At 39.3% G+C, this 22892-nt stretch overlaps 1 protein-coding gene across 1 annotated transcript in view; it reads left to right on the top strand.

Annotated features, from left to right (window-relative positions):
- Positions 1 to 22892, top strand: part of LOC121907520 (titin-like) — a 254288-nt gene that overhangs the window by 120050 nt on the left and 111346 nt on the right. Inside the window, exons 91-111 of the mRNA XM_042427130.1 lie at positions 3492 to 3563; positions 3850 to 3963; positions 4059 to 4151; positions 4660 to 4704; positions 7408 to 7458; positions 7575 to 7970; positions 8124 to 8402; positions 8833 to 9102; positions 9204 to 9343; positions 9463 to 9589; positions 10811 to 11077; positions 11205 to 11471; positions 11761 to 12024; positions 12463 to 12602; positions 12895 to 13021; positions 13423 to 13689; positions 14811 to 15077; positions 15648 to 15914; positions 17566 to 17705; positions 18310 to 18436; positions 21250 to 21392. Of these exons, the coding sequence (XP_042283064.1) occupies positions 3492 to 3563; positions 3850 to 3963; positions 4059 to 4151; positions 4660 to 4704; positions 7408 to 7458; positions 7575 to 7970; positions 8124 to 8402; positions 8833 to 9102; positions 9204 to 9343; positions 9463 to 9589; positions 10811 to 11077; positions 11205 to 11471; positions 11761 to 12024; positions 12463 to 12602; positions 12895 to 13021; positions 13423 to 13689; positions 14811 to 15077; positions 15648 to 15914; positions 17566 to 17705; positions 18310 to 18436; positions 21250 to 21392 (3863 nt within the window). The remainder of the gene's footprint in view (positions 1 to 3491; positions 3564 to 3849; positions 3964 to 4058; positions 4152 to 4659; positions 4705 to 7407; positions 7459 to 7574; positions 7971 to 8123; positions 8403 to 8832; positions 9103 to 9203; positions 9344 to 9462; positions 9590 to 10810; positions 11078 to 11204; positions 11472 to 11760; positions 12025 to 12462; positions 12603 to 12894; positions 13022 to 13422; positions 13690 to 14810; positions 15078 to 15647; positions 15915 to 17565; positions 17706 to 18309; positions 18437 to 21249; positions 21393 to 22892) is intronic.

The following is a 22892-nucleotide window of genomic DNA, read 5'->3' as shown; positions in this document are numbered from 1 at the left end:
GCTACCTCTGAAAAAATACTGACAGTAAAAGATGCAGCTGTTCAAACAGATTCTTCCGAAAATATCACAGTTGAACAAGTCCAATCAAAGGCAAACATAATTAGAGATAAACCAGAGAAAGTCGAAGTTACACAGCCTTTGATAGAGCAAGAATATCAAGAACAACTAACCATTTCGGACAAAACCTCCACAGTTCTTTCAGCTGAAGAGATGAAAACCAGAAAGAAACAAACAGAAACAAAGGCAGCAGTTTACCCTGAAATGGAGTTAACAAAAACAGAGGTACTAATGAAAAAAGATGCTCTCAAGGCAAGAGATGAGTCAGAACACATTTCACAGGTAGGAAGGAAGGAGAGGAAGGAAACAACCAAAACAGAAAAAAGGCAGAAGTCTGACAAAACATCAGAGATTCTAGATGAGGACACCCATTTCAAGAAATCCCTAAAAGAGAAAGAACAGAGGTCAGGCAAAGATGCGAAAACCACTGTGATAGAAATCCAATCCAAGACAGTCACAGTAAAAGATGAATATGGTAGTGTTGCGCCATTTGAAGTAAATGAAGCAAAACAGGAAAAAGTTGAAAGAAAGTTTTCAGTGGCACCTGTGATGGAGGTTGCATCTGAAAAATCTCAGATACTGAAAGATGGAGATGTTATTTCAGACACTCTTCAAAGATTTGTTATACCAGACAAGCTAGTTAAAGACATTGCATCAAGACAAGAGGACATTTATGAGCAAAGGGATGTTTCTCTAAAGAGGAATGAGGAGAAAGGTGAGATGTTATCTGAAACAGAAAACATTATAGATCAACAGATCAAGTCAAAAATAGACTTAGTTAAAGATAAAACAGAGAAAGTAAGTCACGTTAAAGAGAAAATGCCTGATAGAAAGAAACAACGGGATAGAAAGACCACATTTGCAACTGAACCAGAAGTAACATATCGACATACTTTGGTGGAGCAAGACACTCCAGAAAACCTTACTTTAATGGACAAAAGCACCATAATTCTTCCAGTTGAACACATGAAATCCAGACCAAAACTAACTGAAACAAAAGCAGCAGTTTCTCCTGCAACAGAGGTAACAGACACTGCGATCAAAGTCACTCAGTCAAAGAAATCAGAATCAGAAGAAGAACAGAAGTTAGGCAAAGGTGCAAAAACTACAGTTGAAGAAATCCAGTCCAAGACAGTAACAGTTAAAGATGAGTACAGTAGTGTTGCACCATTTGAAGCAACAGAAACAAAACAGGAACAAGTTGACAGAACAGTTTTAGCACCTGTGATGCAGGTTGCATCTGAAAAACATCTAATAGCTGAATATGAAGATGTTAAATCAGGCACCCTCCAAAGACTTATTATACCTGACAAGCAAGTAAAAGACATTGCATCAAGGAAAGAGAATGTTTATACATCTGGTGAGGTTTCCCATGTAAGACATTCACAAAGTCCAGATTCCTCTAAGGAAAGTGTGCAAATTGTTTTCCAAAAACAAGAGATTATAGATAAAGATATTCAGTCAAAGGAACTCACAAATCAATTTGAAACTGACAAAACAAAACAGAAACAACAAAAGGCAGAGGTGACAGCTGCTGCTAACCTAAAGACTCAAGAAACTTTAACAGGAGAAAGTGCTAAAACAGACTCAGTTGTCACAAAGCATGAGGAGGTTAAATATGACAGTACATCTCCAAAGAAACCAGACTCCCTGAAAAACCAAGCACAGGTTACAGTTGAAGGCATTCAGTCCAGAACAGACACAGTTAAGGATGTTCTTCACAGTGTTACTACAACTGCAGAATTGAAGCAAGAACAAATAGAAAGAAAGTCTTCAAGGACGCCTGTAATGGATGTTGCATATGAGAAACCATTGATTATGAGAGAAGGAGAGACTATATTAGATACTCCACAAAGGTATATAACACCTGACGATCTAGTAAAAGACACTACAAAAAGAAAAAAGGAGACTTACATGTTAGAGAACATCTCTTTAAAGAAAGACAAAGCCACAAAAGATAACAGTCAGAGGTTAGATCAAACTGAAGAAGTTCAAGAAAGCAAGTCGAAGGTTGAAATACTTGGTGACAAAACCACCACAGTGACTCCATTTGAAAGACATAAAACCAGACCAGACTTTGCCACTATAGAATTACTGCCAGGCGAAGATATTTCTGAAAAATACACCTATACTCAAATAGAGTTTCCAAAACAGACTTTACATGAAACCAATAAATCTGATTTTACAGTAGAAGAAATTAAATCAAAGATAGTCACAGTTAAAGATAAAACAGCTAAAGTTAGTCCTATTGAAGGAACAAGAATGAAGCAGGAACACATTGAAAGCAGAGCTGCAGTAACACCTGCAACTGAGGTGACATCTAAAGAAATGCTGATTGCAGACAATGAGCCAGAAAAATATACCAGAAAAGAACAAACTCTCAAGGACAGCGCCACAACAAAAGAGGAAAAGAGGACAACTATATCTGCTAAAATGGACATTAAAGATGAACACATTAAAGGAGAAGCGTTAGTTACACCCACAAAAATAAATGAGGAAATGCATCCATCTCAAGAGATAATCAAGAAAGAAAAAAACAAACCTGCAACAGAGTTCAACAGAGAGACAAAATCTTATATTGATATGGTGCCCACAGTCAGAGAACCTTCAGTAACAGATAAAACCAAGCCAAATATTATTGAGAAAAAGACTCCTGACTACAAAACAGACTCTTATCCAGAATACGGGGGACGTGCCACTAAGAAATGGGAATCAGAAGTCGAACAGTCTCATCTGGAAGTAGACGTCAGATATATCCCTCTCCAGGAAGTTGAAACCATAAGCAGAAAGAAGGGAGAAGCTCAAGGGCTTCAGTCCATCAAACAAACGAAGGTTTTGTCTTTGGAACCAGTAGGGAAGGAAAATGTCTCCCTTCAAGAATCTTCCAGAGGTATAAAGGGAAAAATGTTATGTGTCACCGAGCACGTGTTTTTGATCTGAGCACCAAACATTGTTGTGCACCTCTTCGTTTTCATACCCTTAAGGATGTCAGTGTCATATTTCATCATTTCAAGAGGATATCCATGTCATATCACCCATTTTGTTCGGGCACAAAATGTATTCTTGCTCATTGTGAAGAACCGTCATGCTATCGACTGAGACAGTCTCTTTTGATTTTTGTCACAACCACACCTCTTTTTTTTATCTACCACAGATTGATGTTGTATGTTAAGTTTTTCTAATTCTTTGTTTGTTGTGTTTGTTATGTTTCACTGAACCCGTGTTTATTGAGAAATGTTTTGCACAGATGAGGTAAGGAATGTTTTTGTAGAAACATCTTGGCAAAACAGCCTTGCCTCTTCAAACTGTGTTCCAATCTGTCTGTTTTCATTGTAGATTTTTGTGTTCTGTCTGTGTTATTTGTCCTTGCATGGTCAATGCTTACCACATCAATCTTAGAGAGGTCCTGATTGTCTTATAATTTCATTTCCAAGTTCCTGTGAAGGAGAAGGAGTCGCCACTACAAGTCAAAGAGCAACTAGTAAAGACAACTACTCCTGAAGAAGGTACCCAACTTCTCTTTTGAATGTGTTTTTATGTTTATATCTGTGTGTTTCTGTGTGAGGTTTTCTTAAGGCATTCATAAAAGAATGTCACTCTTGAGCAAATATAAATCTTTCAGACTTTTTCCTGAAGAAATACAAGACATTACCATTAGTACCAGGTGGTTATGAACACAAAATAGTAATAAGAATAATCTTCAGCATCTTTTTGGTCTCAAGCTCATAGAGGTAGAAAGCAGAGTGTGTGCAGAGCTTTCTGTTGAATTCCCTGTATACCTTGTACTTGAAGAGAGCAAACCACAGGCTGCTGTAAAACTTCAAGAAGTTGTCAAAAGGCCTGATGTCACTGACAAGACAGAGAAGTTGGAGAAAAAAGTGACTCCAAAAGAAGAAATAAAGCCAGGTACCCAGACAAGAATCCTTAAAGAATTGATACCAACTCTGTGTGTGTTTTAGTGATACTTTGAAATACTTCAATTTCCTCTTTTATAATTGAAGTGACCAAGTATCAGCCTGTTGAGAAGACTGAAGAACCAACCAAGACGGAAGAAGAAAAACCAATCATAGTTGAGAAGATAGAAGATAGTAAAGGTATCTGAAAGACTGAGAAGGAAACAAACTCTTTGTTTGGGGTTTCAGTCCTTTTCATCTTATGTACATCTTATTTAATCACTGCAAATGTTCACTGTTTGTTGAGTCGTCAGTCTGTCTTATCCGGGTCGATAAGACCTTTAGTAGTAGTACAGTCTCTAGCTGTGTTGTTGCATTGTCTTTTCATGTTGTCTGTCTTGTTTGTCATCTTTAATTAACTCTACCCTGAATCCAACACAAGCATGCCCCATTGGTCATTGACAGAACTTAGCTTTATACCACCTCTTTATCTTTACCTATTCCTCATTATCCAGCTAAATCATGTGGTATTGGACTACTTTGCTTTGTGTCATCCGAATTCTGATTCAGATTATTTGTTTCTGAATGTGTTTTATGACAACTTCTCACAGTTTCTTAAGGTCTTCCCATTTTTTTAATCAGTTAATTGCTGTTCATGACAGATTAGATAGCCTGATTAACAACTTTTTGAACTATACTTTTGTATTAGATGAAACCAAGGGACCTGTCCAAGCACCGGGAGGAGTCAAGAAAGGTAGGAGCAACGATTACCACTTACTCTACTTCACTACATACAGGGCACAGCACATTGCAGGATGTCATAAATAAATATACGCCCCCTGACTCGCGCCCAGTAGCATCCCCAGATCTAAAAAGTTGCTGGTACACTGTTGGGAGTTTACCACTAATTAGCTCTTTTAAGTTTATTACATACATATCAAAGCAAACACTCTGCAAAACACTTTAAAGTTAATAATTTTATATTAATATAGACATGTTTTCTGTAGTAACTGTTTTCTGTGAAAGTCTTCTCGTGTTGGTCCTCCTTTATGTCTCTTTTGTTTTTGTTACTGTAGTCATGTAATGTTAAGTTGTTTAAGAATTATCTTTTTTATTTTCTTTGTATTTATACTTCACTCATTTTCTAAGTGTTGAGTTTGTGTTTGTACAAAATGCAATGTCAGTTAATTGTTAACAAGTAATGTCAAACCTTTGCTGCCTCAGAAATGATGGTTCTGCACAAAAAAGGTAAAATTCAGTTGGAAGAGGCTGAGACATTTGAGATTCCCACCTTGAAGAAAACAACCAGGATCATGAAGGAAGTGGAAGAGGAGCAGGAGATTATCAAACTGAAGAAGATTCCATCAGTTTCACCTAAAGAGGCTGAAGAAGAAGAAAAACCTCAGAAGGTCACCAAGACCACAGTGTTTCATGTTGAGGAGATAGTGCACAAAGAAGAGGTTGTCGAGATGTCAGTTGCCACCAGGAGACCTGCAGAAGAGAGGAAACCTCGAGAGAAAACAGATGTGGTGAAAAAGCCAGAAATCATAAAGCCTAAAGACAAGGAACAGAAAGAAGCTCCTAAAGATGCATGGACCCGCCAGAAAGGCATCCCCAAGGATGAGAAACCACAAGATAAGATTTATCTGAAGAAAACTCCCAAAGCCTTACAGGAGGAGGAACCTGCACAACCTAGTGCAGCCTTGAAGAAAGTGAAAAAATTGCCTTCAGATGAAGCAGAACCAGAAGTAGTCAAACTCAAACCATTTGAGAAGCCTATTAAATCAGCTGAGGAGCCCGAGAAAGATGAAAAGGAGAGGCCAGACAGGGATGCTGTACCTTTCCAGAAGGGAGAGAGGATCCCCAGAGAGGTGGAAACTAAAGAACCTCCAAAGAAACCTGAGAAAGCTCCTGCAGAGGAAAAGGAGCCACCAGCCAAGGTGCTGAAACCAGTAGATAAAAAGAAAACTCCAGAGAAAGAGCCTGATGAGGTGAAAGCACCAACCAAGGTGAAGAAAATCTCACCACTAGAGCAAGAGATTGAGAGCGTGAAGCTGAAGCCCTTCTCCAGGCCTTCCAAAGAGGCTGCAGAGCCTGAGAAGAAACCACCAGAGGAGAAAGAAAGGAAGCCAACAGATGACCTGCACCGTCGCCGCACAAGTCCAGATGAAAAACTGAAAGAACGAGAGCCTGAAGTCAGACCGAAGAAACCTGAGATCCCTGAGGCTCCTGAGAAGAAGCCAGAGAAGCCAAAGGAAGCTGACGCAATTCCTGCAGAGAAGACAGTGTCTCATGTTCCAGCTTCTGTTAAGAAACCTGAGAAGGTTCCTGAGGAGCCCAAACCTCTGCAGATAAAGAAGGGAGTTACACCAAAGGTGAAGGAAGAAAAGGAAGAAGTGGTTTTGAAGCCTGTGGAGCAGCTCAAGAAGGTTGAGTTGAAAAAGACACCATCTCCCAAGGTTGCGAAGCTGAAAGAAGCAGAGACAGTCCCAGTTGAGAGGAAGCTGAGTGTTGATAAACTGAAAAAGATTCCTAAAACTGTTACACCAAAAGACTCTATTGAAGCTGTCATTCTCAAAAAAGTCCCAAGGAAGCCTTCACCAGAGGAGGAGAAAGTTGTAGAATCAGCAAAGCCTGGTAAAGGAAAGATTCCCCTAGTGAAGGAAGTTTCTCCTGGTGCAGTGCAAATAAAGAAGGTTGCCACCCAGCCGGAGGAGGAAGTGTTTAAAGAAGAGTCTGAGGCTGAGGAAGAGACTAAACAGGGGGAGGAAGAGGTCTGGGGCTGGGAGCTGGTTCCCCGGGAGAGTTATGGCTCTGAAGACTGGGAAGGTGAAGGAGAGGAAGGTGCTCTGGAGGTTCCAGGGGTGACCAGGAGAGGTGAGATGGTGGTGGCCCCAACGTGTTGGGTGGTGACTTGGAAAAACCCCCCCTTCATGCCTTGAATAATATCCACCCATTCCCACCATCATGCCTGCACTTAAATCGTCTTTACCTCATCATATCTTAAGTGTGACGCGATTTACACCATCTTTCTCTTGTACTTATGTTAATTACCATTCCTGTCTGGTCATATTCATTGCTTTATGTCATTTCTGTTGTGTCATTTGTGTGTCTACCGTTCTGATATCATTTCATTCCTGTCAGTCCAACATGTGTTTTCCCCACTCATGCCATCTTTACATTTCTGTTTGTCATTCCATGTCTTCATTGTGTTAAAGCTTCATCACTGTAATGTCTTAATTATACATTATTCATCCATTTGTGTTGTCTACATTGTTTAACACCATTGCGTTCTATTCATTCTCATTATTTCATATATTTACCATCATCATCACTTCATATTTCCTTGTTCATTGAAGTGGACATTACATTCTCCTGGCACTGCCATGTTTATGAAGACAGATTAACATATGATTACATTGTGTGCAGCAAATTCATTTAAACTGTTTCTGAACAGAGGGTCAACCAGCAGAGGAAGCAGGAAGAGGTAGAGGTAGAGGGATGAAAGGTAAGTCTTTGTCTTAATAATTCAATTAATTAGGAATTCTCAGCAAAGATGATGCCAGATAATCTATCTTGAAATTTAAATGTGAATTGATTTTTTGTCTTCAATTTGTATTTCAGCCAAGCAGACCCCGTCCCCTGGAGAAGGCAGGGGCCGTGGTTTGAAACCTGGTGGGAGAGGTCCAACACCCCCAGAAGACCCCTTCGGAGGATTCAAACTTAAAGCTGTGCCTCTGAAGTTCACCAAGAAGCTTAAGGACATTGTGTTGAAGGAGGCCGAGTCTATCGGCTCTGCTGCTGTGTTTGAATGTGAGGTCTCGCCTTCCACTGCCATCACTTCATGGATGAAAGATGGCAGCAACCTGCGTGAGAGCCCCAAGCACAAGTTCACCTCTGATGGTAAAGATCGCAAGTTGAACATTATTGATGTCCAGCTGTCTGACACTGGTGAATATACTTGTGTGGCCAAGAATGCTGGCAAGGAAATATCATGCTCAGCCAAGCTCATTGTTGAAGGTATGTATATCTTTTTTCAGGGCTAAAAATAACACCAAAGATACTAAAGCTTTGTACTAGATCTTCTTGGTGTCATGGGACCAGACATAGAATCTCTTGTGAGCCTATGTAAGCCTTTGTCAGATTGCTCATCATGTTATCATCTTCCCACAGAGCTACCTGTGAAATGGATCAAAGAGCTGGAGGAGGAGACTTCAGCTTTGAACGGTCAGCCTGTGTATATGACCTGTGAGTTGAACAAAGAGAGAGAGGTGATATGGAAGAAAAACGGTGAGGTGCTGAAGAAAAAAGCCGGCAAGATTCAGATCAATATTATTGGTATGCAGCACGCTGTGACCATCCAGAAAAGCTCTGATGAGGACGCTGGTGCCTACTCATGTGAAGTGTCTGGCCAGGAGGATGTAAAGACCTCAACAAATGTCAAAGTGATTGGTAAGCAGCAGAAGATATTGTACATGTCCCTAAACACAGTCGCACACATCAATACCAATGCTTCCTGAAGAAATATTCAGTACATTGGAGTGGATTAGGGCAGAAATTGTGTTTGTTGTACCTCAGGGCACCATGTTTGGCCCATTATTATTTTCAGTTTGCATGTTACATTACATCAGATTTATTTGTACGCTGATGACAATAATTTTTCATGATTGATCTGAATATTACACAACGTCATGTACAATTCAAAACTAGATTCAAGCACCATTATGAAGTACATTGGTTTTCAACCCATAAACATTATTTAAGTTATTGAAAGCCACCTGAAATTAGATCAACTAAGCCTGTTTTAGCTGCTCTGCTTTGGTGCATATTGTCTATGTAGTGGTGTGATGGGCGCTGATTAAATCATGTTAAACTCCAACAGAAATTGTTAAAGATTGGATTGTGAAACCACTGAGAGACCAGCACGTGAAACCGAAGGCTGCTGCTACATTTAAATGCGCACTCTACAAGGACACTCCTAACTGGAAGTGGCTCAAAGGAGAGAATGAGATCACTCCTTCTGATAAGGTTGAGATCAAGAAGGATGGAAAAGAGCTGACGCTCACCATCAAGAACTGTCAGCCTGAAGATGTAGCAGAGTATGCCATGGAGGTGGAAGGACACGTCTACACTGCCAAGCTAACACTAGGAGGTTTATCTACCTACTTACCTTCCTTTAAGTCCCTCAAGTACTTTACTTACCTTTCTATCATTCTTTTGATATTAATTCACCAATAAAAACCTCTTTCTCAGAGCGGGAGGCTGAGATCCTGAAGCCATTGGCGAGCGTTGAGGTGGTCGAGAAGGAAGATGCCATGTTTGTGACAGAGATCTCTGAGGAGGATATTCCAGGGGAATGGAAGCTCAAAGGAGAGGTTTTGACAAGATCCCCGGTAAGACTGGATGGATCCTGTTTTCACAAAGTGTCACATAAGTCTTGTATGTAGTTGTGCATTTGCATGTTGATGTTGACTACCCATTATGTATAAATTTACTTCAATATATTCATCAGACATGCGACATCCAAATGGAGGGTGCGGTGCGTAGGCTTACACTGAAAAATTGCCAACTGGACCAAGCCGGTGAAGTGTCCTACCAGGCTCTGAATGCCACAACCAGCGCAATGCTCAATGTTAAAGGTAAGCAGAACTCCTGGCATCCAGAACGGGAATTACCATGTACCATGATTTTAGGATATTTGCTGTAAAAATAAAGGCATAAGGTCCGTTGACAATAAAATAAAGCATTGCGGCCTTGTGAGTGCGGACCTTAAATCTTTATTTAATAGGGTTGACAAGTCGAATTCTTGTTAATGTACCATTCTTTGAGACTTTATGCAGCCCAAGAAGAAGAGAAGAAATTTTGATTCGGGATTTCGAATATTTCCAAAGGCCAAAGCGGTGTCCTGTGTTGATTCCATCATGCTGTTTTGTTGTTATTTGTTCTGTTTGTTGTACAGTCTGTTCAGTGGAAAATGTAAATCCATCTGGTCTTTCAGGCTTGACATACATGGGAAATGTGTGTGGTGATGTCACTCTATATTCGTACTGTCTGTGGTTAAATGTTTTATGTTAAATCTACATATGGTGGCCAGTTTATTACTTACACTATGTTCTTGAACTGATAGCTCCCCCAGACATGAAATTACATTGCCTGGGTTTCCCTAAATTAATAGAGCTGTTTGATTTAATGTCAGGGAAGCTATTCCCAATAGTCACAAACAGGAGGCAACTAGTCTGATTAGGATTTGATAAAAAACTCAAGACCAGTAGAAAGCAGAGCGACTTGAAGAATGAAGATTCTTTTCACAATTTGTCAGAATTTGATTTGATTTGAACTGAACTGAAAGATGAATTGGTCGTTCCTCGTGTCAACACTACAGTGATTTTTTGGTGAATGTTTCCTTGGCAAGCATGAAGACCCTTGTTATGAGCAAGAAACCATTCCTTGATGACTTCATTTCAGCTGTCGTCACATGGAGTTCCTTTACATCTCGCTGCAAAGGAGACCATATTTTTAAACGATCCCGGGAGTGCAAAATGACATCAGTTTGCTTAGATGACCTGTATAACCTGAAGATGTCTCCAACAGGTTTTCTGTGGGATAAGATGGGATGAGCCGTGTTTACCATCAGAGAGCCACAGTCTAGTCTGCAACAAGGAATGACTCAGGATTTCATGTCAATACCCACTGACATCCCTGTAGTGTGATTGCATAAACTTCTAGAGCCATAGAAGGGTACAGCCCACTAGTACATTTGAGGGTGTACATGGTAAACTCGCCACTGAGTGTAGAACTGTGCTGTTCATGTGTTTTGTTGTTTTGTTGATGTACTGTACCTGTGTCACCTTTTAACCCAGAAATCGAAATGGAATTTGTTGTCCCACTGAAGGACGTTTCTGTGCCTGAAAAGAAACAGGCCAAGTTTGAATGCACCATCACAAAGGATGTTTCTAAGGTCATGTGGTATAGAGGGGCTGACATCATCAGCCCTGACCAAAAATATGACATCATCAGTGATGGAAAGACGCATATGCTAATCATTAACTGCTGTGAGTTTGATGATGAGGATGAATATACGATTGAGGTTTTGGGCAAAACTTCAACAGCTAGACTCACAGTGGAGGGTAAGTGCTGGACTGCCATTGCTGGATATAACTAGCAGAAACTTTATTATGATGACTCTGTTGATGAGTTGGTTGCCTCCTCTTTTGAGCTAACTCATATGAATATGCCTTACTAATACACTTATAGGTATCAGGCTCAAATTTATCTCGCCGATAAAGGACCAAACTGTAAAGGAAGGTAAAACAGCTGTGTTTGAGCTGGAGCTCTCTCATGAGAATATCCCGGTCACCTGGTACAGGAACGATGTTAAAATCCACCCGAGCAGAACAGTGGTCACTCGTGTGGATGGAAAGAAACATGTGCTAGAAATAAACGAAGTGACGCTAGATGATACTTGCCAAATTAAGGCTGAGGCTAAAGGAATTCCTTCCATGGCCAACCTGACGGTCATAGGTAAATCCAAGAATACTTGCCTGTCCTCCTCATCCAATGTCTCTACTTCTTCTTACTCACAGCTAATTCCACAGTTTGTCCATGTTTGTGTCTGTCCAGGTCCACAAAACAAAGTTATTGTGTATTTGTAAGACATTGTTTATCTGCGTTGTATGTCGTTATATGTTTTTCTGTGTCACACATTCGTGTTCCTCGTCTTTTTTTGACTGTCTTGTGTTTTGTTTGTCTTGTGCCATGTATATGAGTTCTCTATGTGCAATGGAGAGTCACCCAACCATTTCCGTTCCAGAGGGAGATGCATACTTCACAGTTAAACTGCAAGACTATACTGCAGTGGAGAAAGACAAGGTGGTTCTAGATTGCGAGCTCAGCAAAGACGTCGATGTCATGTGGTACCACAATGAGGCTGAAGTTAAGGCCACTAAGATGGTGTCCATTAAGGCTGAGGGAAAACGCAGAACCCTCGTCATCAAGAAAGTCGGGGACAAAGACAAAGGACAATACGTATGTGATTGTGGAACAGACAAGACAACAGCAATGCTTTACATTGAAGGTAAAGACACACACCACTGTTGAGGCAACTTCCCCTGTTTTTGTTGCACCTCTTTGGCTTACCCTTCACCGGCACCACCTCCTAACCTCACCTCAAGCCCATCACCCAGATTTTCGTAGTTGCTTTCATTACTTCATCAAGACATGAATGTGGTCTCCCTTATCTCTTTGCCCTTCCAAAAATGGTAGAAAACACTACAAGAGTTTCTAGAGAAAGGCTCTCTTGAAATATTGGAAGGAAAACCAGTCCAAATATCTTGTAGTGTTCTTCCACCAGAATGAGTGCCTGATTTTTCTGTTGTATTGTCTGTGGTTTTGTTTGTCGTTTGTGTGCTTTTGTATATTTTATGTGTGTATGTGTATTTATGTGAATTTTCTGTGAGTTCTTAAATGTTTGAGCATCTTCAGTAAGAATTTTGTTCCCTCTCTTAAACGTCAGCTCGTCACATCAAGGTTGTTCGGCCGATGTATGGCACTGAGGTGTTTGATGGAGAAACGGCTCGATTCGAGGTTGAGCTCAGTGAGGATGATGTCCACGGCCAGTGGAAACTCAACGGAGAAGTCCTCAGTCCATCTGCCGTATGTCTCATTAAAAAAAACCCATCTCAGCAGATATTCTCTTAACTTTGGTTCAATTCACTTTCATTTTCACTAAATCAGGAAATAGATTTCATTAAGAATCTCAAGTCTTGAAATGTTTTCATTCACATATCCTGTAATAACCTGTCAGGGTAAGGATATGAAGTATGTGAATGTAAAAAATCTCATTAGCTAATGAATGAAAGTGAATTGACCATAGCCTTGCTCTGACAACCTTCCTTTTAGTCTTGATATTTTTGCTGAAATACTGAAGTTTGTCGGCTATCTGCAGGACATTGAGATCGTGGAGGACGGTGCCAAACACACTTTGGTCTTATACAACTGTAAAGTGCCTCAAACTGGTGAGGTGGTGTTCACTGCTGCCAACGCCAAGTGTTCTGCTAACCTGAAAGTGAAGGGTGAGCTTTCACGTACCCCCTCTACCTTCCTGTGCACAGTCATAACACATTTTCCAAGCACGGCACTGTGCTTAAAGATTCTTTCTGCTTCACGTTTTATTTTAAATCTTATCGCTCTTCTGTATCATTCCATCTTCTTGTCTCATTTTTTCGGTGCTGCAAATTACTTTCAAAAATAATACAAAAATCATGTGGATTTATAAAATGTAATAGTGATTTACATTCTATGAATGGAGTGGTAAATGCTATTACACTGTGAACACCAACAACACCCTTTTGTATTATTTTTTGCACCAATGGGCATTGATTAATTTACCCAAACAAACAACTGATCCGACGTTTTTTATCCATCAACACTCCATCTGCGCCTTGACATTAACTCTATATGTCTGAATCAACAGAGATCCCAGTCTCATTCATTACGCCGCTGGCTGACGTGCACGTGTACGAAAAGGATGAGGCAAAGTTTGAGCTGGAAATTTCTAGAGAGCCCAAAAGCTTCCGTTGGCTGAAGGGATCTACGGAGTTGTCAAATGATGACAAGTATGAACTTCTGGTGGAGGGAAAGAGACACACTCTTATAGTAAAATCTGCCAGATATGAAGACGAAGCCAAATACATGTTTGAGGCTGAAGATAAGAGAACATCTGGAAAACTGATTATCAAAGGTAAATAAAGTCAGAACGGATAGATGGTGTGACATGTTCATTAGGGCATAACTTCAGAATGTGTCACCTTTCTTGTGCTCTGACTGTAAATTCTATGTATAATGGTGTATTTGCCAAAAGCCTTTCAATAACTGACAAAATCACTCAATGGCCGAAAGTATGTAGACCCTCTACATTCTTCTTATGGTCTTGCTGTTTTTCCCGCTTTAGTGTCGGTCTCTTAGTTCCAGTGAAGGGAAATCTTAATGTGCCAGTAAAAAATTATATTTAAGACAATAGTGTTCTTTGTTTATTTTTTTGTTTGCTTGTTTGTTTTGTTTATTTATTTGAATCCCCATTAGCTGTTACTATTGCAACAGCTTCTCTCCCCTGGCTTGTCCCTTTCCTGTTTCAACATGAAAATGCCCCCATGCTCAAAACAGCTCCACAAAGAAATGGTTTTCCCCGTTTAGTGTGGAAGAACGTGAGGTGCCTGTAGAGTCCTGACTTCAATCCCATCCAGCACTTGCAAGACCTGATCCCCCAACGTCAGTGTTGGAATTCACTAATGCTTTTGTGGCTAAATGGGAGCAAATCCCTGCAGCCATGTTCCAGCATCTACTGGAACGCCTGAAACCAGAAGGCTGTTATAGCAGCACATTTATGAACATGTTGTCAAAGCGGTTTAAAATTGTAAAATTGTCTCTTGACAATGAACTCTTTAGACCTTAATGACCTTTGCTGTAGCGCCACCCCAGGACAAACATTTTTAGTTTCACAACTGCTAAGGCTCTAAGAATACAGAAATATGTTGTTTGATGATTTGATTGTTTATCGGGGCTCTAGTGAACACTGCAGCCTCTAGGGGATGTGAGCAGCACTCTACACTAGTCTTACAATCCTAACAAAGCTCAACAATAACAGATAGGAAATGTTAGTATTGTGACTTGTTTCTACTTTAGTTTTATTGCTCATGTAGTTGTTTGAGAAAGGCTTTGGGCAAATATCCATTCCATATACTTGAGTGAGTAGAGCACTTAGCTTTGGACACATCACCATTATGATTTGTATGTTTAAATGTCCAAACAACTCTGTTACAACTTCACATATAACTACATATATATAAAATGTCTGTTTGTCAGGTATTCGCCTCGAATTTATCAAGCCAATTAAGGATGTGACTGTGAAGGAACGTGAAACTGCAGAGTTCAGTGTTGAACTCTCTCACGATAAGATCCCAGTGGTCTGGTACAAAAACGACATCCGTCTGCACCCCAGCAAGGTGGTGCACATGTCGGACAATGGAAAAGTTCACACGCTGGCCTTCAAGGAGGTCACCATCGACGACACCTCCATGATCAAAGTCGAGGCCATGGGCAAGACCTCAGAGGCCATGCTCACTGTGCTCGGTTAGTATTGTTGTCTAGAAGGATTTAGGAGGAGAACTTAGACTGTTTTAGGTAGGATGTAGGAAATGCAGAATCCACACTCCACCCACTGCAACTCTACCCCAAGATTTGACTACCAAACAAAGTTTGCAATTTAAAAAAAAAATCTTCCCACTAAGTCTGACAAAATTTAGTAGCTCCTTGTACATTTCCCAGCAATTAGGAAAAATGTCGACTGCAAACTTCTGGAACTTCTGGGAAATTATTCAGAAAAGTAATCATGAAATCATGGAACTGTAAAATAAAGTGTTTACTTAAACATCATTATTATTTAGGTATAATATTTTCATTTATATTTTAAATTTGCTTAATTCGTTAAATCCTTTTCATTATGGTTTTAAAGGAAAAGTGTGTCCCTGAAGCCCTGAAAATCAAATTCATGCATGAATTCTTTTTAGAATGGGTTTTCCCAATTTAAATGATCTGAATTATATCCAGCAGGATGGGTTTTTAACTACTTTGATGTAGTTTTAACAGCTTTTTTACCCTTGCTTTTAACTGTTGCTGGTTGTCTTGTACGACTTCTTGCAGAAGGCGACCTATACTTCACAGTTAAGCTCCAAAACTACACCGCCGTCGAAAAGGACGAGGTGATTCTGTCCTGTGAGCTGAGCAAAGCCGCGGCCGAGGTCAAATGGTTCAAAGATGGTAACGAAATCTTTCCCTCCAAGAACATTCTCTACCAATCAGACGGCAAGAAGCGCATGTTGGTCTTGAAGAAGTCAGCAAAGAAGGACATGGGAGTGTACACCTGCGACTGTGGCACCGACAAAACCACAGCCAACCTGAACATCGAAGGTAATACCTGCAGCAATCCAGCCCCTCCCCCCAGACCCCGGTCAGGACTGCAGAATCAGGCCCCGCCCACCGCCATTCGCCGAAACCCCACCTCCATCTGGCCCGCAGCTCATCTCCCGTCCAAGCTTCATTATTGTGTCCTGTTCCCTGATTCTGAATGTTTGTAATGTGTGTGACATATGTTATTCATAGTAACACTTGAGGATAATCCAACCCTGCACATCTTGATTTAATTATTATAACTGTGTATGGAAACACTTTGAGGACCTCTGAAGAAACAAAGGAGACATCAGTGTAACCCTCATGTCAATGTCTCTACTCTCAGATGTCCATAGAAGCATTCATATACATGTTATAATACTTACAGGCATTTTTGTATTTATGTATTTTTATTTCATTAGTTATATATATTTTACAGAAGTTTGAAACATTTACAGTGAAATTTTCATCCGTCACTCCAGGGCCAGATATGCAATATCCCATTACAAAAAAATGGAAATTTAACATTTAAATTTAAGATTTAAGAGAATCAGAATTAAATAAATAAACTAAAACAATTCAGAAAAACATAAAAGCAAACTAAAAGAGCTATAGTTAAAGACTATTTGTTTATAAGGATGTGAATAATATTAAAATATCCTGTATAAGCTTTTATAATCAGGACTAGTTTTTGTTTGCAAACTTTTTAATGTCAATTATTTTTCATTTCAAATTAAATTCTAGTGTTAATACTCTGTAAAGCATTTGTAAACTTATGAATTAATTGCTAGTTTATAAACGCTTAAGGTGTTCATTACTACTACTACTAGTAGTAATAATCATATTGATAATTGTAATAATAATTTAAAAGTTACAGTTGCAAAAAAGAAAACTAAATGGATTTATGTTTATTTGTAAATTTTAACAGCTGACAGAAACTTGGAACCAGCAACACCATTCTGATAAAATAGTTAACAATCAATAAATCACCTCTTAATCATTAATAATAATTGAGATAAACCAAATTCAAAGTTAAAGCAAGCTGTAAAACATTTTTTTGCAAAATTTCAAAATACAATACAAAAATGTTTATGATTTTAATCAAAGTGTAAGCTATTTAAGTTTAATCTAATTTAAATTTTAATCTGCAAACCAACTGCAGATAATTATTTATTTGTGAGTATAATCTAATCGAAGCACTTTCTAAAGCATTTGATTTATTGGTAGTTTATAAAATAATACTGATAATAACATTGTGATCAGTTACAATTTCACAGTTTCAAACTGTTTCCCGGAAACGCCACTCTGATTAAATAATTAATAAAAGTCCTCATAAGCATTAATATGTTTTGATGCTTTAGAAGTCATTTGTAGAGTGTCTGTTGATAGTGTCGAGATCTTTGAGGGTTGGGTTATTGTCTAGAGTTACTCGACGTGTCCTGCTTCTGCACAAACTGTAAGTCGCTCTGAATAAGAGCGTCAGCTACTTGCCCGAACTGTCAAACGTCTACATGTCCACTGTACATCCTCCGGTGATGGTCAGACACACAGCTGTCTGTCTCTCTGTTCACAACAACATCAAACTGCTTCCACATGTTGTTTTTTTTTTCGGTTTTTCGGTCAGCCTCACCTTCTGCTTGCTTTTCATTAACATCTTTTTAAACCTCTGCAGAGCGCGACATTAAGGTCGTCCGTCCGCTGTACAGCGTGGAGGTCACAGAGACCGAGGTGGCCAAATTTGAGACGGAGATTTCAGAGGAGGACCTTCACGGCTCCTGGAAACTGTTGGGAGAGACACTCCATCCATCTGCTGTAAGATCAAACACTGAATTCACCTAAAGAGATGTTAAAGCCAATCAGGTTGAGATGATTCCACTTGTTCCCGGAGAAGATTTCTCTTTAGCTTCAGGAATATTCTAGAAATGAGTGTCAGTATCTTGACACATTTCAAACTCATTAAATGCCCAAATTTAACTGTATGTTTAATTATTTTAAGCAGATCACTCCCCTTTGTTCTGTTATTTGGTAACACATTTGAACCCCCCCTTATTTAGCATTTATTAACAGTATATAAACAAATAATAACTGTTACAATAATAACTTTATTACATCCTAGAACACATTGTAAGGTAGTAAGAAGCTGCTATAAGGAATTTTAAAGTTATTTGGCAGAAAAAACACGATACATTTGTTAATGTATTAGTGAAAAATTACAACTTGTCCCTTTAAAAAGCTGTAACTGTTAATGAATGCTTTATATACTTCAGGTGTTTCACAGAAAAATGTTTGCGTGAAAACGCTCCCTTGTCGCCTCGTGTTGAACTTCAGAAGAAATTATTTTTTGATGTCTTAAGTTTGTTTTCTGGGTTTTTTTTTGTTTGTTTGTTTTTGTTTTTTGGATCTTTTTTTTTCTCAGGATGTGGAGATCAAGCAGGAAGGAACGCGACACATGTTGACTCTCTTCAACTGCCGCATGGACATGGCAGGAAACGTTGACTTCTCGGCAGCGAATGCGAGATCTACAGCTCAGCTCAGGGTTAAAGGTGACAGAAATAACACTGGCGCTCACACCTCAGTTTGTGAAAACATTTGTTGGTATTCAGCTGAAAATTTTCTTGACAGACGACAATGGGTTCTGTTTAGATCCAAGTGACGTCCTTGATGCTGCACTGTACATGCACATGCACACTGTTACCTAATGAACCAGATTTTGGTAATAATTTGATAAAGGAATGCATTAAACCCAGCATCTCCTACATCCTGATTGGTTGGCTGAGAAGATTTCTGAAAAGTTAAAGCTGCGATATGTAAGAATCAGAAACATTAGCCAGCTAAAACCACAATATCACAATATATTTCACATGCTTTGCAGTTATATTAGCTTACCTGTCCAATAGGAAGAAAGACAGCTTGGTGTCCAATGTTAGCGGACTCCATTTCTAAGCTAACGTTAGCTAGTGTTGCACCCTGTTGCAGTACACATAAACATCACATCCTTTGGATTTTCACTGCCACACGCTGTTATATGCAACCAAGAAAGTCAGGAAAGTCTCATTTTTTAAGTTACGTTACAATCCGTTCACTTATTAACAGAGAGTGATTATTGCTTTACAATTCCTACATATAGCACTTTTAAATCTTTGCTAAGTACATATCAAAAGGTGAAGCACATTTGCCAGATCTTTGAGCCATGAATGGAATTGCTTTTTTCCCTAATTCTGCAAGAAGAGTACAGAGAGAAATGGCTAATTTCTCATAGTTGTTTTTAGAGGGGGCAGAAATTAAGCCAAATATAACCAGCAATGACTCTGGAACGATGCTTTTTTTTTTTTTTTTGAAGGCTTTTGACAAATAATCAAATATGAGAGACCAGAAAAGTTTCAGTTTTGGGTAGGACCAAAGCTTCCCCAAGAAAACGGCAGGAAGCCTGAATACATCAATGCGCCAATGTTTCCTGCTTGATTTATGGTTTTCAATGCCAGCAGCTGACACTGAGAATTGATTTTTAACTGTTTTTATTTTGCTTCAGAGACAATTATTTCTGTTTTATCTTTTAACTGAAACTTTTAAGTGGAATAAATTTTTAGCTCATTCAAATCACAGATTTTTTTAGTGCTCTTACATTTCCTGAATAGTGTATATTAGCAGAGGGAGGAGCGGTATGTACATAAAGTTAAAATAGTGAGTAACCAATTGCAACATTAAATCATTTTCTTGTTATTGTTTTTTTTTATATAATTAGATGTTAATATAATGGTAATCGCCAATAAATATTGGCTCTTATATACTATTCAGATGTGAGTTTCAGGCTTCAGAGACTCAAACTGCTCCGCAAAATTAGACCAGGAGTGTAAAGATGACACTCAGCCATCAAGCTGAGATGAAGAAGTCACACAGGTTTTATCTTATCAAACAAAGAGAAAGTGAGCTTGAAGGGATTTTTGAGTTGTCATGTACAACAAGAAATTTCCAACCAACCAACCAACCAACCAAAACCCAACGTTACCTGCAAAAATCTGCATCTAATCACATTTTTGTCCAGTTAAAATATGTTTCCTACATTTGGAGGCAAGTTGGAAGTAAAATTTGCATCAGTGAAACAATTATAAGGTATTTTATATATTCTACACTGTAATAAAACTTCCATCTCAACAAGTAATTCAGTCAATATTTAAGAACTTGTTTTTCAACCAATCCAGTGAGAAACATCTTGAAACAACCACAGGATGGACTGTACTGCTCTAATAATGACATCTTGTTAAAAGTGTGTCGGTTTAGAAAAAATACTAGTAGAGAATTAAACCTTATATATATTTTGTTCAGGAAAATCATCTCTTAAAAATCAACAAAGACTGTAAAGCTTCAAAATTCATCTGAAGACAACATGATCTCAGACTATCACAGGTTTTTGTAAACTATTTAGTTTATTTTGTGCAAAAAGTAGAAACCCTTTGGAAGATTAAAAAAAAAACATCTCCAGGGTTTAGGAATAAGAACTAAACTCTCAAAAAGTGAAATCACTTGTTCAGATGGAGACTTTTTTTTACAGTGTATTTACATTTTAATGTATTTGTAGAAATCAAGACCTTGTTTCCTGTCAGACTTTATCTGTATTCCTGAGCAGATAGTGTGAAAATATAAATGTGGGTCTGCAGAGATAATCCTGGGGAGCAGATTATGACTGTAAACTCTTCAGACTGACAGCTCGTTGATTAAACAGTCCAGCGCTCACTGTCAGACGGGCTTTAACTGGCTATTAAGGGGCTTTAATTCAGGCATGTGAAGAAGCCTGTTGTAAATAGTTGATGCCCTCAGTTTGGCCTGCATTACCAAAACCTCAACAACACCAGTTACATAGCGGTGTTACAACACAGGCTACTAAACCATGATGTCAGCGTTTTCTGCATGTGACGTTGGGTAACTCCTGCAAGGAGCTCCGCATTTTCCTTTTCCAGGAAAATTGGTGATTGACAGGAGCAGACTGGCTCTCCCCTGATGGGTTTGGCAGAGGTGGGCTCTCAGCCAATCAGGCCCCTTGGTTATTTTAGAAGCCACATGCCTTATCTAGAGCAGGTTTGCAGTGATTGGCAGGGGGGAGGACGCGACCCCATCTCTCACTGGTTCCTGCTGGCCATATACATCTGATGGCAGGTCGCATGCTAATTAGCAAAACCCCCCAATGCCAAGTCCCAGGGTGGCTGGCTTCAGTTGTCCTGAGGGCTTTGAGTAGCCTGCCTTCAGCTCAACCACACCATGAGGACTAGCCACTGAGGATTAGCCGTTTCTCTCTGAGGATTTTTGGATCTATTGACCTGTTTTGGGGGGGAGCTAACCATGTCTTCTCCCCAATCCAAAGCCCGAGTGATCGGCCTAACAAGGCCTCTGAAGGATGTAACTGTCACCGCCGGGGAGACCGCAACCTTCGAGTGCGAGCTGTCATACGAAGGTATCGCTGTCGAGTGGTTCTTGGGGGGTACAAAGCTGGAACCAAGCGACAGAGTAAGTCCCAACACACCTGAGTGAGTCCTCACAATGTTTCTGTACAAAAACAGGCGAAGACATGACTCTCACTTCCTGACACCTTCCTGACACACACAAGACCTGTTTACATTCAGTTACTACAGATACTACAGACTCCAGCTCTCATGGTGGTTCTGGTCCAGAGCCAAGGCCATTTCCTGTCACGTTTGTACACAATATTCAGTTTTCTTTGCACCAGCCTGTTTCAGCTTCAGCCTGTCTTTATATAAGGGCTTGCTGGTGGAGGATCAGGATTCCAGCTGAGCATACGATCCTGGTTTTGAGATATTGCAGGAGGGGAGGCTTTTTCTGCCCCGCAAGCGTTTCTTCGGGGGTTATTTTTAACAGCTGCAGGAGGTGGAGGCACAGGGCAGGTGGCAACAAGAGCTATTTGACAGCTTCAGTTTAAAAACAGGCAATGTGCTGTAAATGTTTTGCCTTGCCTTGAAATTGCGGCTGCTTTCACGTTGAAATAAGCGTTGAAAAGAGCTCGCTGTGAGTCTGGGCCTTGAAATGATATCCAAGCATAACGCAGGATTAGTTTGATTATTGGTCGTAACTCGAGAACCCTGAGGTTTCCCCGAGACACATGATCTCTCTCTGAATTGTGCAAGCATGATTTACTGCATGTTACATGTTCAACATGAGCAAAGATTCACACGCTACATAAAGTGTACCATCAAATCTCAACATAAAGCCACAAGTATGTATGTATGTATGTTTGATAGCTCTAACTCTCTAGCTCTTTAGTTTATTTCCTGGTTTTCTTTAGATAAAATGAAGATAAAGTGAGTTATAACATGTAAACATGACTAACAGTGTTTTTAAAGTATTTAATTTTCATACCTGAACTATTCCCTACTGTATAATCAGGTTGAATGAGTTGTTTTGTTGTCCAGTTGTTTAATGGCTCTGGTTTCATCACAGATGTATTTCCTGGTTTTCTTTGGTTATGAAATAAAGTCAGTTGCACCAACAGAGATTTAAACTAAATTAGTGCCAATCAAACTTCAGTTAAACCTGTAAACTGAACAAATAAAAATTTCTTTATCCTGGAAGCTTAATTGAAGCAAACTATTAAAAGCAAGTGTAACTAAAAAGAAAGAAATGATCACTGATAAAAACAATGATACTGTCACTGTTACATCCGAGAACAGAACTGTTAAACTAAAAAAGAAAAGACCGTTTTTAAAAAACCAACAGAATTGAAAACATCCAGGTTTAGAGAGAGCTAAACTGAAATTTAAAGCTTAAAAATGTATCTTGCGCATACTTAGAAGACTAGCTTTAAATCGTTGGTGCAACAGAAAGAGAGATAAAGACAGATTCAATCGATGCTTAATACTAGATAGTAAATAAAAACCTCAGTAACACAGTCGGTTTGTTGTTCAGTTTGGAACTCCACAAACATTTTATGGGTTTTTTGTTGATGTTTATGAGATGCAGTAACATGAATTAAACCCCCAGGAGTTAAATAAA

This window comes from Thunnus maccoyii, chromosome 11 (assembly GCF_910596095.1).
Source record: "Thunnus maccoyii chromosome 11, fThuMac1.1, whole genome shotgun sequence".
NCBI lineage: Eukaryota > Metazoa > Chordata > Actinopteri > Scombriformes > Scombridae > Thunnus > Thunnus maccoyii.
This window is presented reverse-complemented; position numbering and strand designations above follow the sequence as displayed.